We start from the raw sequence: 13,008 nt of genomic DNA, 5'->3' as shown, positions 1-13,008 counted from the left end.
ACTCTCACAGCACGGTAACTGAATAATTACAGAATCATACTTTGTGTCCTTTGCTTCTGTCAACCATTAAAAAAAAAATAAAGTTATTCCACAAACATCTTGCTTTGGCTTCTTTAAAGAACTTGCTGCAGTTCAAATTCTGTGCTTGCTCATTTGACCTAAGCATTGTGCAGTTTCACAACACAATTTTGAGATACAGAGATGCACATTACACTCAGAGGCTCTGACTCCCCAGTGAGAACTGCTGACAGAAAAGGATTGTTTCTGAGAGCCTTGCACTAACTACTGGGCTGAGCCCTGCCTGGCAGAATGTGGAAGGTCGCTTTGTGCCATTCGAGCACTGAACAGACCTTGAGGAAAGAACGTGCAGTACTTCATGCAATCAGCCCCTAGATTCCCATTTTTTTCTGTTCTAATGTGAAAAATCCCCAAGCCTCAAAAAGCTGATCAAACACAGGCTTCTAGTTCTGTCCCCCACCCCCAAACACTGTCTGTAAAATTACTCCATCGCTGCTCTTGTACTTCCCAACCTGCCCCACTGCAGTTGACAGCGGCAGCCACATCGTGATGTGTTCTGCAGAGGAGCCTGCTGACCTACCTGCAACCAAAGCAACACCGTGGAAATGGGGCAGTGCCACATCTATGAGTGGTGGGACCATTTTACTGCAGGGTTTCAAAGTTGGGATCCTTTCTGCTGTAAACAATAACCTTCCTGTCATAAAGCTGGGACAGTACAGGTCAGCTTCACCCAAGCATCTGCTGGCACATGACACCTGTTTTAGAGAGAGCTCTTCACATTTAACCTGAGCCATATACTGTTAAAGGGAACTGGTGAAAACCAGGCAAAGGAAGATCACTTCCTTACTAGATGAAGGTTATTAATAAATAAAAACCCCTACTTGTTGATATCTTATCAAGTGTGAATTTAAATTATTGCAAACAATACCTCGTGACAGTGATATTAGAAACATTAGAGTGCAACGAGTATTTGCTATTTATATATTTCTGCTCTTACAGATCAAGAGCTGGACACTGCAGAAGCATCTTTGGGTCTCTCAGTGTTCCTCAGCTTCTCTACTAATATAAGCTACAGGAAGCACCCATGGAGGTCTGGCCACCTTCTGTGGACACTCTAGAGGATGCTACAATGCTTTTAATGGCTTAATGTGCTCGGTTCCTTATTTAGGGAAACCTGGCCTTAGTTTTAGGTGAGGGCTGAAATTAGGCTCCTAAATCTTCAGCCAGCAAGGGGAAACATTTTTTTGAATTAGGGGCTCAGCTCTTACTGTACCATAAATAAATAAATAAAGTGTATAAATACTTCAGTGCAGAACTTTCTGTCTCGTGTCTGCTCTTGCTTCTTTGTCAAAGCTGTCTTTATGTTCAGAAAATGCAATTGGAATGTCAAATGACTAATAATAATTACAATTAGAAATACCACTGAATGTACAACAATAAGCTGTTCAACCTTTTGACCTGCTATATTATAGATATCTGCCATGCACCACTCACAACACCTTGCTGCTGCAATGTGGAAACAAATAAAAACTAGGCAACCATCTCTTGCATTTATAAACAGATGTGTGAAAGTCTATCTTAAATATTGATACACTTAGCATCTTAGGAGCTGCCATTTATTCCTATGCAGGTGGCAGCTGGTTACCACAGGGCTTAATTTTAACAACAGTGAACATACTAGGTAAAGTGCGTCTCTCTCTCTCTCTCTCTCTATGCTACAATGCTTTTAATGGCTTAATGTGCTCGGTTCCTTATTTAGGGAAACCTGGCCTTAGTTTTAGGTGAGGGCTGAAATTAGGCTCCTAAATCTTCAGCCAGCAAGGGGAAACATTTTTTTGAATTAGGGGCTCAGCTCTTACTGTACCATAAATAAATAAATAAAGTGTATAAATACTTCAGTGCAGAACTTTCTGTCTCGTGTCTGCTCTTGCTTCTTTGTCAAAGCTGTCTTTATGTTCAGAAAATGCAATTGGAATGTCAAATGACTAATAATAATTACAATTAGAAATACCACTGAATGTACAACAATAAGCTGTTCAACCTTTTGACCTGCTATATTATAGATATCTGCCATGCACCACTCACAACACCTTGCTGCTGCAATGTGGAAACAAATAAAAACTAGGCAACCATCTCTTGCATTTATAAACAGATGTGTGAAAGTCTATCTTAAATATTGATACACTTAGCATCTTAGGAGCTGCCATTTATTCCTATGCAGGTGGCAGCTGGTTACCACAGGGCTTAATTTTAACAACAGTGAACATACTAGGTAAAGTGCGTCTCTCTCTCTCTCTCTCTCTATATATATATATGTATGTTGCTTGAATATAAATCATACATACATTTAAAAAAAAAAATGCCAAAAATCTGCCAATTAATTATATGAATTTATGACTGAGTCCCTCAGCAAAACTAGTGTAGCATTGTCTGGCTTAATAAGGCATAAAAGGCCCAGGTCAGATCTATAACCACTTAATCAGATCAATTATATTTATTGTATCATGAGTGTCTTTGCATAAGCAGAACTGAGCAGGGTTGTATCTTTGTATCCATTTCACTTGTTTTGAAGATATGAAGTATCCTCATATGTGCAAATTGCCCTTTGAAGAGTCCTTGAAAAGACAGTCCATGGAAAGTCTCCCTGTGCAAGGACTGGCTGTTTCAATGGTCTGGTGTATTTTCAAGGCAGAAAATAGGCTGGCACTGTTTGGAGGCAGGTTGGTTGAGACTGGTTGCCAGGTAAAAATCTCCTTGCATTTTCTCCCATTGATTTACTAGATTAAAACCTGTGTCCTATTTCTGCCAGCCCAGTGGAGGAGTTCTGTGTGGAGGAGGATGTGCCCCCCAGAACAGCTGTGCTCCCACAAGTCACTGTTCACCCACCTGCTTAAAACTAACAGCAGTGCTGCAGGGTTTATCTTCTCTCTTGCCTTCCCCAAGCCTCATTCCCTTCCTCCCTCAGCAAACAGCTTAGTTCTTCTTTCAGCATTTGGTAAGAAACTTACAAGATGTAATTTTCAGGCTGTAATGGCCAGGAAGGTCTGCCTTCTGTGGCATCCTACTTAGGCACCCTATGAAAAATTAACCCTCTCTCAACAAAGGAAAGTCAAGAAGTGACACAGATGGTAACACAGGAACATGTCCTGCAAACTGTCTTTCGTTACCATAGTCCTGCTAAGAGCAATTATTCCTTTTTACACACAATCTGCACCAGGACTCAGAGTCAGGATTTAAAAGCATGTTTTTGTGACATGACTTTCCACTTCATATCAAGTGATGGCTCCAAAGTAGGCAACAGCATCAGAGGTCCTGGATGTGACCATTCTTCACCATCTTTATGCCTTACAGACGCAGTTGTATGAAGCTGGGACATAGGGATGTCATCAGCATTTCCATGCTAATGGAAAACCTCAGAGGCAAATGCTCAGCACTTGAACAGATCTGTTACCAACTGCAACCATCCCTAGGGCTTCAGGCTTGCAATGTTAAGTTTTCCTGCAACTGGCAACAAAAAGATTATGCTAAATCATTGCTGTAAAACTATCATGTTGACTTTTAGCACCATTCAAATCCTACCTGGCAGATGAAGATTGTATTGACACGATTTCTGTCACCTTGCTGGGGTGTGAAAGGTCTAAAGCTTGTTCTGCAAGGCTACTAGAAAAAAGAAAAAAAAACAAACCCTACCTAAAATATACCACAATAAAGTAATGTTGACTATATAGTACATTACAAAATCTGTTGCTTTAAACAAACTGCTTTTCTAGAAGCTTTCCTGAAATTAGATGCGGTTGCCCAAACTTGAATAGCTTGGCCTAGATCTCAGGCAGTTTCAGGGGAGTGAACAAAAGATTTCACTGCCAAATTATATCCCCTGGTGCACAATGAAACCAACTGCCCTTTCTGCCCTCACTGCTTTCCAGTGAGTAAAGAAAACTTTTCTCAAAAGGCATGGATTTGTCTACACTTGAGATTGATTCTGCAGATTCAGCCAAACAAGTCAGGGAGTTTGGATGGAAGTAGGTGTATTTATGAAATATGCTTCAGCTTTGAGTCCACAAAGTGATAATTTACAGAATATTAATGTAAATGCCCTTAAAGGTGCCTAGTTGTATTAATAATTATTGATTTATCTACCCAGATAAAAAAATAAAAAGTTAATTCATCTTTAAAAACCAAAGTGCAACACTCCTTTTCAGGACTTAGAGCTGCAGACATGTACACTGACCCTACAAAACCACCACTGGGGTTTAGCCACTGATTTCAATAGAGGCCAACTGCCACTCGAGTCAGTGGACACTGAACATTCCCTTCCTTTAACTTCTAGCCTTGCATTACCTACCTACTTTGAAGTGGTAGAAGTCTTCCAAATGTTCTAACTTCCACTGCTTTCCCTAAAAGCATGACTTTAAACTGATTCAGTTAAAGATGCACAAACCTAATATGGACATTCTTACCTGGATTTAAGTCTATTTCAGACTGAGAGTGGCTACTGATCACGTGTAACTTCATGAATGCAGGGCAGATTTAAATCCAGATAAGCATGGTCCACTGAGATCGATTTTTAAAGTATCTACTTAAACAAATTTAAAGCTCCAGTGGTGTAACTGAAATAGATAAACCCTACAGTATTGCATCTCTGAGTTTTACTTCAAAGGATTAGGGCTTAACAAAATTTTCATATAAGAAACATTTGTAAATTAAAAAGTTCTGGTTTTCTAAAAAGTCATCAACAATATTCAATCAACACTTCATCTCACAACTATTGATTTGGTTATTTGAAAAAGGCATAGAAAAATTCCTATTCTGACAGCACAAGATTATGTGTCACCCTCAGGTTGCTCCACCTACACTGAAGTTTGTTTTTCTTGCACTAGGTTGCTGTTTTTCCTGATTTGTTTTGTCAAGATAAAAGCCAGTCACGCACCTATCTCTCTGTTAAGAGCATGCATTCATTTTTCACAAGCACCAATATCACGAATCCAAAGCATGATAATCAATTCATTTCAATTACACAGATGAGGACAGAAAATTGAAAACTAAGCAGACAAATAGCATCATGGGAAAAAACCCAAAGTATACCAGCGAAAATCTCACCCCATGCACACATTTCAGGTTGGTGTTCTTATCACAGAGACAATCTACCAAAAAGTAGTGTACATAAAAAACAAACAACAAAAAAAAAAGGAGGGAGGGGGGTGTGCAGAAAGAGAGAAAGTATAAAATTCACCTTTGGTAGGGACAAAAGCAGTCTTTGCACCATGTTTTTAAACCTACTCCTATCCCATCCCATCCCATCCCATCCGCCTTTGAACCATGGTCAAAGGAAGGCCACCCACAGGTTGAGCAGAGCTGAAACTAGCAAGGGATCACATCCTTGAAATCAGGTCAAAGTCAGAGCTGCAGTGGAGCGTTCTCCACTGAGGAAAAGGCTCCTTCATCTCCCTTTGAAATACTCCTTAAGAATCATCTGAAACTGCCAGGAGTGGAAACAAAACCAGCTTGTTGGTGCAGCACCATAGAAGCCCGAGAGGTGAAGGTGACCCTTGATTTCAGAAGAACAAACCTGCAAATGAATCATGGTCAGATTCAAAAGCCCAAACCCACGTGGCTTCACCCGGCACCCCCGAATCCCCACACCCTGGGCCTCTCTCCCAGCTCCTTTGGGCCTCAGCTCCTTCTTCCCACCAAGCCCCATCTAGCCCTGCTGTGCTGGTCCTGTCCACCAGGACAATGACCCCAGCCACTGGCTGCTCCCAGGCAGGGGGGCACCTTCCTTGGTCAGGAGGAGGGAGCCCCACAGCCCCTGCTTGGGGTGTTGCTATTAACATGCACTGCATTTGATGTACCTGTCTGGGGAAGTCTGAAGGATGCTAAACACGGCTAAAGGTTTTTGCTTCGGGGACTTTCAAAGGCTTTGATTCTGCTAACACACTGGAGAGGCTCTAATTTGGAGGCAAACCCACGAATGCAAACATTCAGTTGGTCTATCCTGTTCCAAACCAGGTCTGCACTGGTTGATTTGGTTGCAAATCACAAGCACAACTTGCTTAACTCTAAATAGATTAAGTGCCTGTCAGTTCATATATGGCACAGGTAACGGCAGCTCAAGGTACCTTTTCCTTCTGCAGAGAACAAACAACTTGCAGAACATCCCTGCACAACACGCAAGTGTCAAAACAAGGTATTTCAGGTTTTACACACAATGCAAAGCTATGATAAACTACAGTATTTAATGCACACCAATAGGAAAAGTTCTTTAAAAATACTCATGCAGTTTTTGTGCCACGGGATAGGTAACGGCTATTTCGTAGAAATAGATCCAACTGGCTCCATTGGAGCAGCAGTATAAATATTCAAAATAGAAGTAATAATAGGCCCTGATGTGAAACTTTTTTTTTTTTTCCCCCCCCCAAATCTGTCCCTTCTGTCAGCAAGGAAGCACTCTGTTCAGGAGCAACTGCATCTTGCTGTGAGAGTACAGCTGTGTGTTGGTTGGGTGGAATTCAGTGAAATGTGCCACTTTGTTGCTAACGTTGTTGGATTTAAGGAAGTATTTTAGGCATTTTAGTGGTTGTTATTATTATTAATCTCATTAACAACAACAGAAAAACCAAACAACAGCAACAAAAACACAACCACAGGAAGGTACAGTGGGCTTCCTACCGCAACAGGACTTCCAGCGGGCACAGTTACAAGAAGGCTGCTCAAACAACAGGCTGCACAGCTCGACAAGCAGCAACGCAACTGTTCTCCAGATGGAAAATGATCAGGTGGACATGTCCTTGACTGTCCCTACTGCCTGCCCCTGGACCTTTCCTGCTTCTCGCCAGGGATCCATGGGCACATTTATTCCACCAGGGCCAGCGCTCCCTGGCTTTTTCCCGCAGACACACCCGGTGCCGCGGCTGCCGGTGCCTCTGCACCTCGAGTGTGACAGGGACAGACCCTGGACTGAGCAGAATGAAACCGCAGGGTGCAAAGAGCTTGATTTACAGCATTTTGCCCAAAGAAAATTAAACCGAGAAAAATCACTTCCAAAAGTGCGAATGAAACAGAATTGGGCTGTAAGAATGGGGCTCTCTTTTTTCTTCTTTTTTTCTTAGTTGGAGGGGTTTTTCCTGCTATAATTTAGGGTTTGGTGTTTTGTTGTTTGCTTGATTCTCCTTTCTTTCTTTTAGGTAGAGTTTGTGCCTTTACTACCAATATTTGCCACTGTTTGTACCATAGACAAAAACATTCACCTAGCTGGCAGTATCTTAATACATTTCATAGTAGAACACATACAAGAAAGAGGAAAAAACATACCATATGAATCAGATGTGATCAGTGCTCAAAGTAAATACAAGGGCCAGCACTGGCAAGAATCCACAGTATCAGTACATACAAATGAAGCTGTGATGGTGTTTCTCATGGAGTGGAATTTGCCTGCATATTAATACAGAATTATACAAAATCTAGCAGGGATATTGGAACAATGAACAGCTAAACTTTCACAATAACTTAAGATCTGTGAGCAAGTCTGCATTGAAGATATCCCACATTTTTAAAAGTGCCATCTCTCTCTCTGTGTCTTCCTCCCTCCCAAAGGAGGGGTGATGAATCCACATGATCTGTTATCAGATAAGTTCAACTGCTTAAGAAGACAAATATCTGGCCAGGTCCAGTGTATTCTTTCCAGAGTGGCAAATTACAACTTCAGTAATTATGTCTGTGCAAAATATGCCTCTTTCCTTTTAAGAAACCAGTGTCTGTAACTCATTTAGAAAAATTCCAACACGGACTTACGTCGTTCTCAAAACAAGTAAGACATGAACTATTGAATCCCCCCAAAACAAGAAATTGAAGCAGAGGACGTTCTGACCTTCCATTTCAACAGGCAGATCATGAAAAACCAGGACATCTCCTTGGTAGCCCTCCTGGACTGGCGATCAAACTATTGCTTGGAAAGACCATAAACACCTTAGTAATAAAACTCCAACATTAGTAGTAAAACAGTAGCAGTGTTTTACCCTTTGAATCCAGGTTTACATTGCCTTCCTCATCACACCTGTACAAGATTCATTATTTATCGTAAAAAGTAATTGTCTGTTGCCGTGACAGTCTTCTTTTAATATGCAGTAAATCCATTCATATGCTGAGTACCTTGAATTGTATTCCCATATTACACTGCCCTGTGACCTTTGGATTGTTACAGGAGAACCAGCGCTCTGGCAATTAAAAGAAAAAACAAACGAAAAAACCCAAACAAAACCCCCAAACCAAACCAAAAAACCCCACCTAAACAAAAAACAAAACAAAACCAAAAAACACACCCCCAAAAAAATTCTCATGGTTCTCCTTGAAAATCAGCCCCTGTACGATGTACCCTCTTCTGCATTGTAGCAATAGTATTAAATCATAAATTAGATTAGTCTTCCATCAAATAACTTAAAAAAAGAAGGAATTGTAGCAGACCAGTTTTGCCTGGCTTGATGCCAGTTAGCAGCCAGTTCATTTTTAGAGTCCCAGTCACACTGTTCAAAAACTGAGCTAGGAAATTAATGTTGAAAAAAATAATCTTCACATCGATGCAGGATTTTTCCAGGTTGTGGGGGCCAGGGAGAGGGCAGACCTGGAGGGGGCCACGGGTCCTATGAACAGTGGGACGGACGTCAGGACTCGGAGGTGCACCGCGCTGAGGAGACGCCAGCCGTTTGTATTGCACAGGTAAGAGGGAAGTTCCTCCTGACAGTCTGGCACCTGCATCAGTGTTCTCTGCACATTGGCAAGTTCACAAAAGTGAAAACATTGAATTCTGTCATGATGGAGAAACACAGGAAGATGCCATAAAGGGAAAGGCACACACACCCTAGCTTCTTATCCAGTTTCCATTTGTTCAGGTGGACACCAAAAACCTACAACAAACACAGAGTAAGCCACCACAGCAGGAACATTTTGAACAAAGTGGTAAATCCCCATCTCAACTACAGGAGCACAAAGATGACTGTTCCCTTACTGATCATGGTCCCATGGAAGCAATACCACTGCAAGTACTGCAACAAGATTGCTGAAGTAAATCAGAGTAGCCCCCTTGCAACCATTGAAGCCAGACCAACTTAGATCACCTCAAATCCTGTAATTAACGTTTCTGCAATTCTGTAATTATGTTTCTGTAATTAATTTTGTTCTGGCAAGAAATTCCATTTAATTAAATCAGAAATGTTTTCAGGATTCTTGATGCCTCCTTTTCTTCACCAGGAAGAAAGGCCAGATTCTTTTTGCTTCACAAGAATTATTCATGTGCCCCCACACCTCTGTCTAGAGCCACACAGTCCAAGGCTGTGCTTGACTTTGCTCAGTTTGCTTCCACACAGACCTCTGAAAAGATTCAAGTACTCATGTGCAGTGCACAGGAGGACTCCCTACAGCAGCTGGTCTCAGGATTTGGAAGATGTCACATAAATCCCCTCTCTCTCTATCATTTCTAGTCTCTGCTGGACCTGGACAGGTCAGGGAAGATGAGGCCCTGATTTCAATGGCAACACTGTCATGACCAGGCACTGTTTGTTCTGGTCTAGTTGTATTTCAGAAAGTTCCTACAGGGGGCCAAAGCAAACTGTCCAGCATTTTGTCTGCCTGTCCAACAGGAGAATGGATCTTATCAGGCATGAAGGGATCTGCTTCAACTCTAGCAGGAAAAACAACTAATGATTACTAATTGATCTCTTGGACTTCTCCCATGAAAACTATACAAATATGAGAGCCACAGCAACAGCTTCTTCTGCAAAGTGCCAGATTCAGGTCTCGGCAGGTTTACAATAGGAGTGACTGTTTCTATCCCTTAACAACAGATTTTGCAACCAATTGTACAGCTGGAGAAGAGAAAGGAACAGGTGAAGAGTCTACAGAAATCACTCATTTGGAAATGAAGAACAAAAGAACATATACATACTGTGACAAAAACAGATGCCAGCAGGAGACCAACAGAATAGATAAGTCCTCTGCTGTTTAAACGAATCTGTAAAAAGAAGAAAGTTCATAAAACCATGTAACAAATTCAAGCAACAATATTTCTCTCTTCTGATTAATTCTGTAATCCTAAACTGCTGAGTTGCTAAACACTAGCTTGCAAGATGTAAGTGCTAAGTCAAACCCTTGCATCACAGATAATTTTGCCTACTCCCTGTTGCCAAGGAAGAAGGAGTATTATTATAGTAGCACCCCTAGGACCTGACAGTATTTCAAACTGTTCCACCCTGATGCAGGCTGTGTCATCCTTGCACTGTTGTACCATTGAATTTTCTTTTGGGCAAGTAAGTCCTATGTGAGTCCTGTAAGAACAAATGGGAAAGGAAACTTTGTATTCAGCCACCAATTAATGCTTCACAGGAAAGGGCACATAAAGACACACACAGACACACGTAGTTTCTTCCCTATTCTTGTTCACCTCAGTGAAGGAAACCAGACAGAAACCTCACAGCCTGCATCTCAGCTGCTGAGGGTCCTCCATGTCAGTACATCATGCCCACCAGCACAGGCTGAACAGCACTTACCACTGAGTCAAGGCAAAGAGACAACTTACTGCTTACAGGGCTGTGTAGAAATGTAGTCACTAAGGTACCCAGGAGCACCAGAGGCTCTGATGTATCTGTCTCCATGGCAGAACCACAATTACATCCACTGTACAAGTGGAGAACCGAGATACAGATCCTCAAAGCTGTGGACCTATTTAACTGCCTTTTTTAGAGCCTCTGGAGTCTAAGCAGAGGCACTCACCTGCATCTTTAAGCCTTAAATACATTAAAAACCATTATTTTGTGTGACCTGAACCTACATAGGAAAGCAACAGGGAATAAAGCCACCTGTCCAATACTATTTCTCATCTAGGATTACACTTCTCCTCAGTTTCCCATTGTTCCACTGGGGAGCTTAATCATTGTCCCTTTGGGTCTTTTTATATGACTTCTCAAACAGTACCACCTGCAGCATCACCAAGGGAGCACCTGAGTGGAGTCTCTCAGGGTGTTTCTGCAGGGGCTACTGTGGAAAGAGATGTCCTCCGAGGGAAGGGCAGCTTCTCCAGGGAAGCAACAGGGTAGCAGGAAGATGGGGGGTGGGCACCATGGGTGACTGAATTGCAAATCTTTAGACCACCTAATATAAATTATTATCTATAATGCCACTATATGGCAACACATCCCACTCCATTTCTCCCTGCACCTCCTGTGCAATGAAACCCTATGTGAAGCTGAGTTTCCACTGACAGTCACAAAACCTGATTACTAATTAAAGTAGCAAACCACTATTCAAGCTTCCTGGCAGAGATCAATCTTAGCAGGAAATTATGAATGAGTATTTTTAAGGATCCTTTAGAAAAGGACATTGCTACTTTTTGTCTAGTAGACTTTGATTCCGTGCAGTGCAGGCATACTCTCTGTCCCACCATTCTGCTGCTGAGGTTAAACATCAGAATTAAGTGCAGTCGATCCTCTTCAAGCGGGCTAGTATCCAATTCTAATTGCTCAGCTTGTTCTACATTCCTCTGGTCCTATCATTATTCACTTGGGAGAAGAGGCCAACTCCCACCTCCATACAACCTCATTTTAGGCAGTTGTAAAGAGCAATGACTCCCCTCAGCCTCCTCTTCTTCAAACTATAAAACGGCTTTTAGTCCAATAAACAATTCAAACTGAACTTCTATGCTATTTGCTCAACTCTCAGCACCAACAATAATGGTACACAGTTTATCACGGGTCACTTCTCTGGGCTTGCATCCTTGTAGTCAGACTGTGAAGAAGCCCACTGACAAGAGAAAAGAGTGTTGCTTATTTGATGATGAGCAGCACTACAATTTGGTAAATGCAAGACTGCTGAGGCACTTGTATCATTGTGCATCACAGTCAGGAAAAACTTCTCACCCAAATATTGCTTCCAAATCCAGAGTAATAATTTAAGTCTCTAGGGCCTGTGCAGCTTCCATTACTGGCTCTGAGCAAACCTCAAAGCTTTGCTGGAACAAGAGCTGCTCTTAGGATGGGAGAAAACATCAGGTTCTGACCCAGAAGAGCTTTTTCTTTGATACCCTACAGGGTATTTCCCGCTACACTAAGAGCAAGACCAAGCTCCTCCAGGGGCTCTGAGCACACCTTGCTGCTCCCTGCAGAGATATACTGGTCTGCTGGGATTAGTTCCCTCCTGAGCACCCTGTCCTCTTCTGCTGCTTCCACTAATCTGAATGGCTCACAGACCACAGCTATCCTGGATTGCCACTTTGCTTACTCTAAAATGCTAAAAAACCCTAAACTGATTCTGTGTAACTACAATTCAAAGTTAAAGCTACCTTCCCTGCTACCCCAAAAAGAGCAGCAGATGGGTAGGAAAGACAAATACTATTTTACAATAAATTCCTGTCTGAATTTAGGTCAGGAATTCTGTTTGACCAATGCCAGTATCTGTAAAAACTGTCAGTATGAAATACTTCAATTGGAAGAAAAACTACAGGAAAAGGAAGCAAATTAAGCAGCTGGAATTATTTTAGCATGGAAAATGTCTAAATTCAACCTGAAGTGCAGACGGTGCTTCTCAGTTACATCACTAGCCTCCATAAAACCAGCAGACATTTGGAAAGACAGTTCCAAAGGCTTCTGTGTCTAATTTGCTGAGGACAGTGCTTCCAAAGAGGTGTTCAGGGCTGCTTTCTTTGGACTATCTGCAAAGCTCCTCTCTAGAGGTCATTCAGGGGAATAAAAGTTACTACTAAAGATTATTCAAAAGTGGAAAGCTTTATGAATGTAACAGTAGAACATGTGATGCTTGATCCCACATGGGCAAAGCAAATGTGGCAACCCCTCACCAGTGTAAGGAGCAATTTTCCCTTGCAGTGATACTTCGTGCAGTTTCCCACATGCACTGAACCACTTGAGCTTCATCCAGGTTAACAGCTCTCAGCTCAGGCTTGACTAACAATGCTCCTAGACTGGACCATGAAGCAAAACATTAGCTATT

General features: G+C 41.9%; 1 protein-coding gene across 1 annotated transcript in view; it reads right to left on the bottom strand.

Moving 5' to 3' along the window:
- Positions 1-8,768: 8,768 nt before the first annotated feature.
- Positions 8,769-13,008, bottom strand: part of SLC24A3 (solute carrier family 24 (sodium/potassium/calcium exchanger), member 3) — a gene marked incomplete at its 5' end in the record, with an annotated part of 52,227 nt that continues 47,987 nt past the window's right edge. Inside the window, 2 exons of the mRNA XM_010005657.1 lie at positions 8,769-8,918; positions 9,956-10,021. Coding sequence (XP_010003959.1) covers positions 8,769-8,918; positions 9,956-10,021 — 216 coding nt within the window. The remainder of the gene's footprint in view (positions 8,919-9,955; positions 10,022-13,008) is intronic.

Source organism: Chaetura pelagica, unplaced genomic scaffold (assembly GCF_000747805.2).
Source record: "Chaetura pelagica isolate M959 unplaced genomic scaffold, ChaPel_1.0 scaffold1061, whole genome shotgun sequence".
Classification (NCBI taxonomy): Eukaryota; Metazoa; Chordata; class Aves; order Apodiformes; family Apodidae; genus Chaetura; species Chaetura pelagica.
Note: the sequence above shows the minus strand (reverse complement) of the source record. Positions and strands in the feature narration are given on the sequence as shown.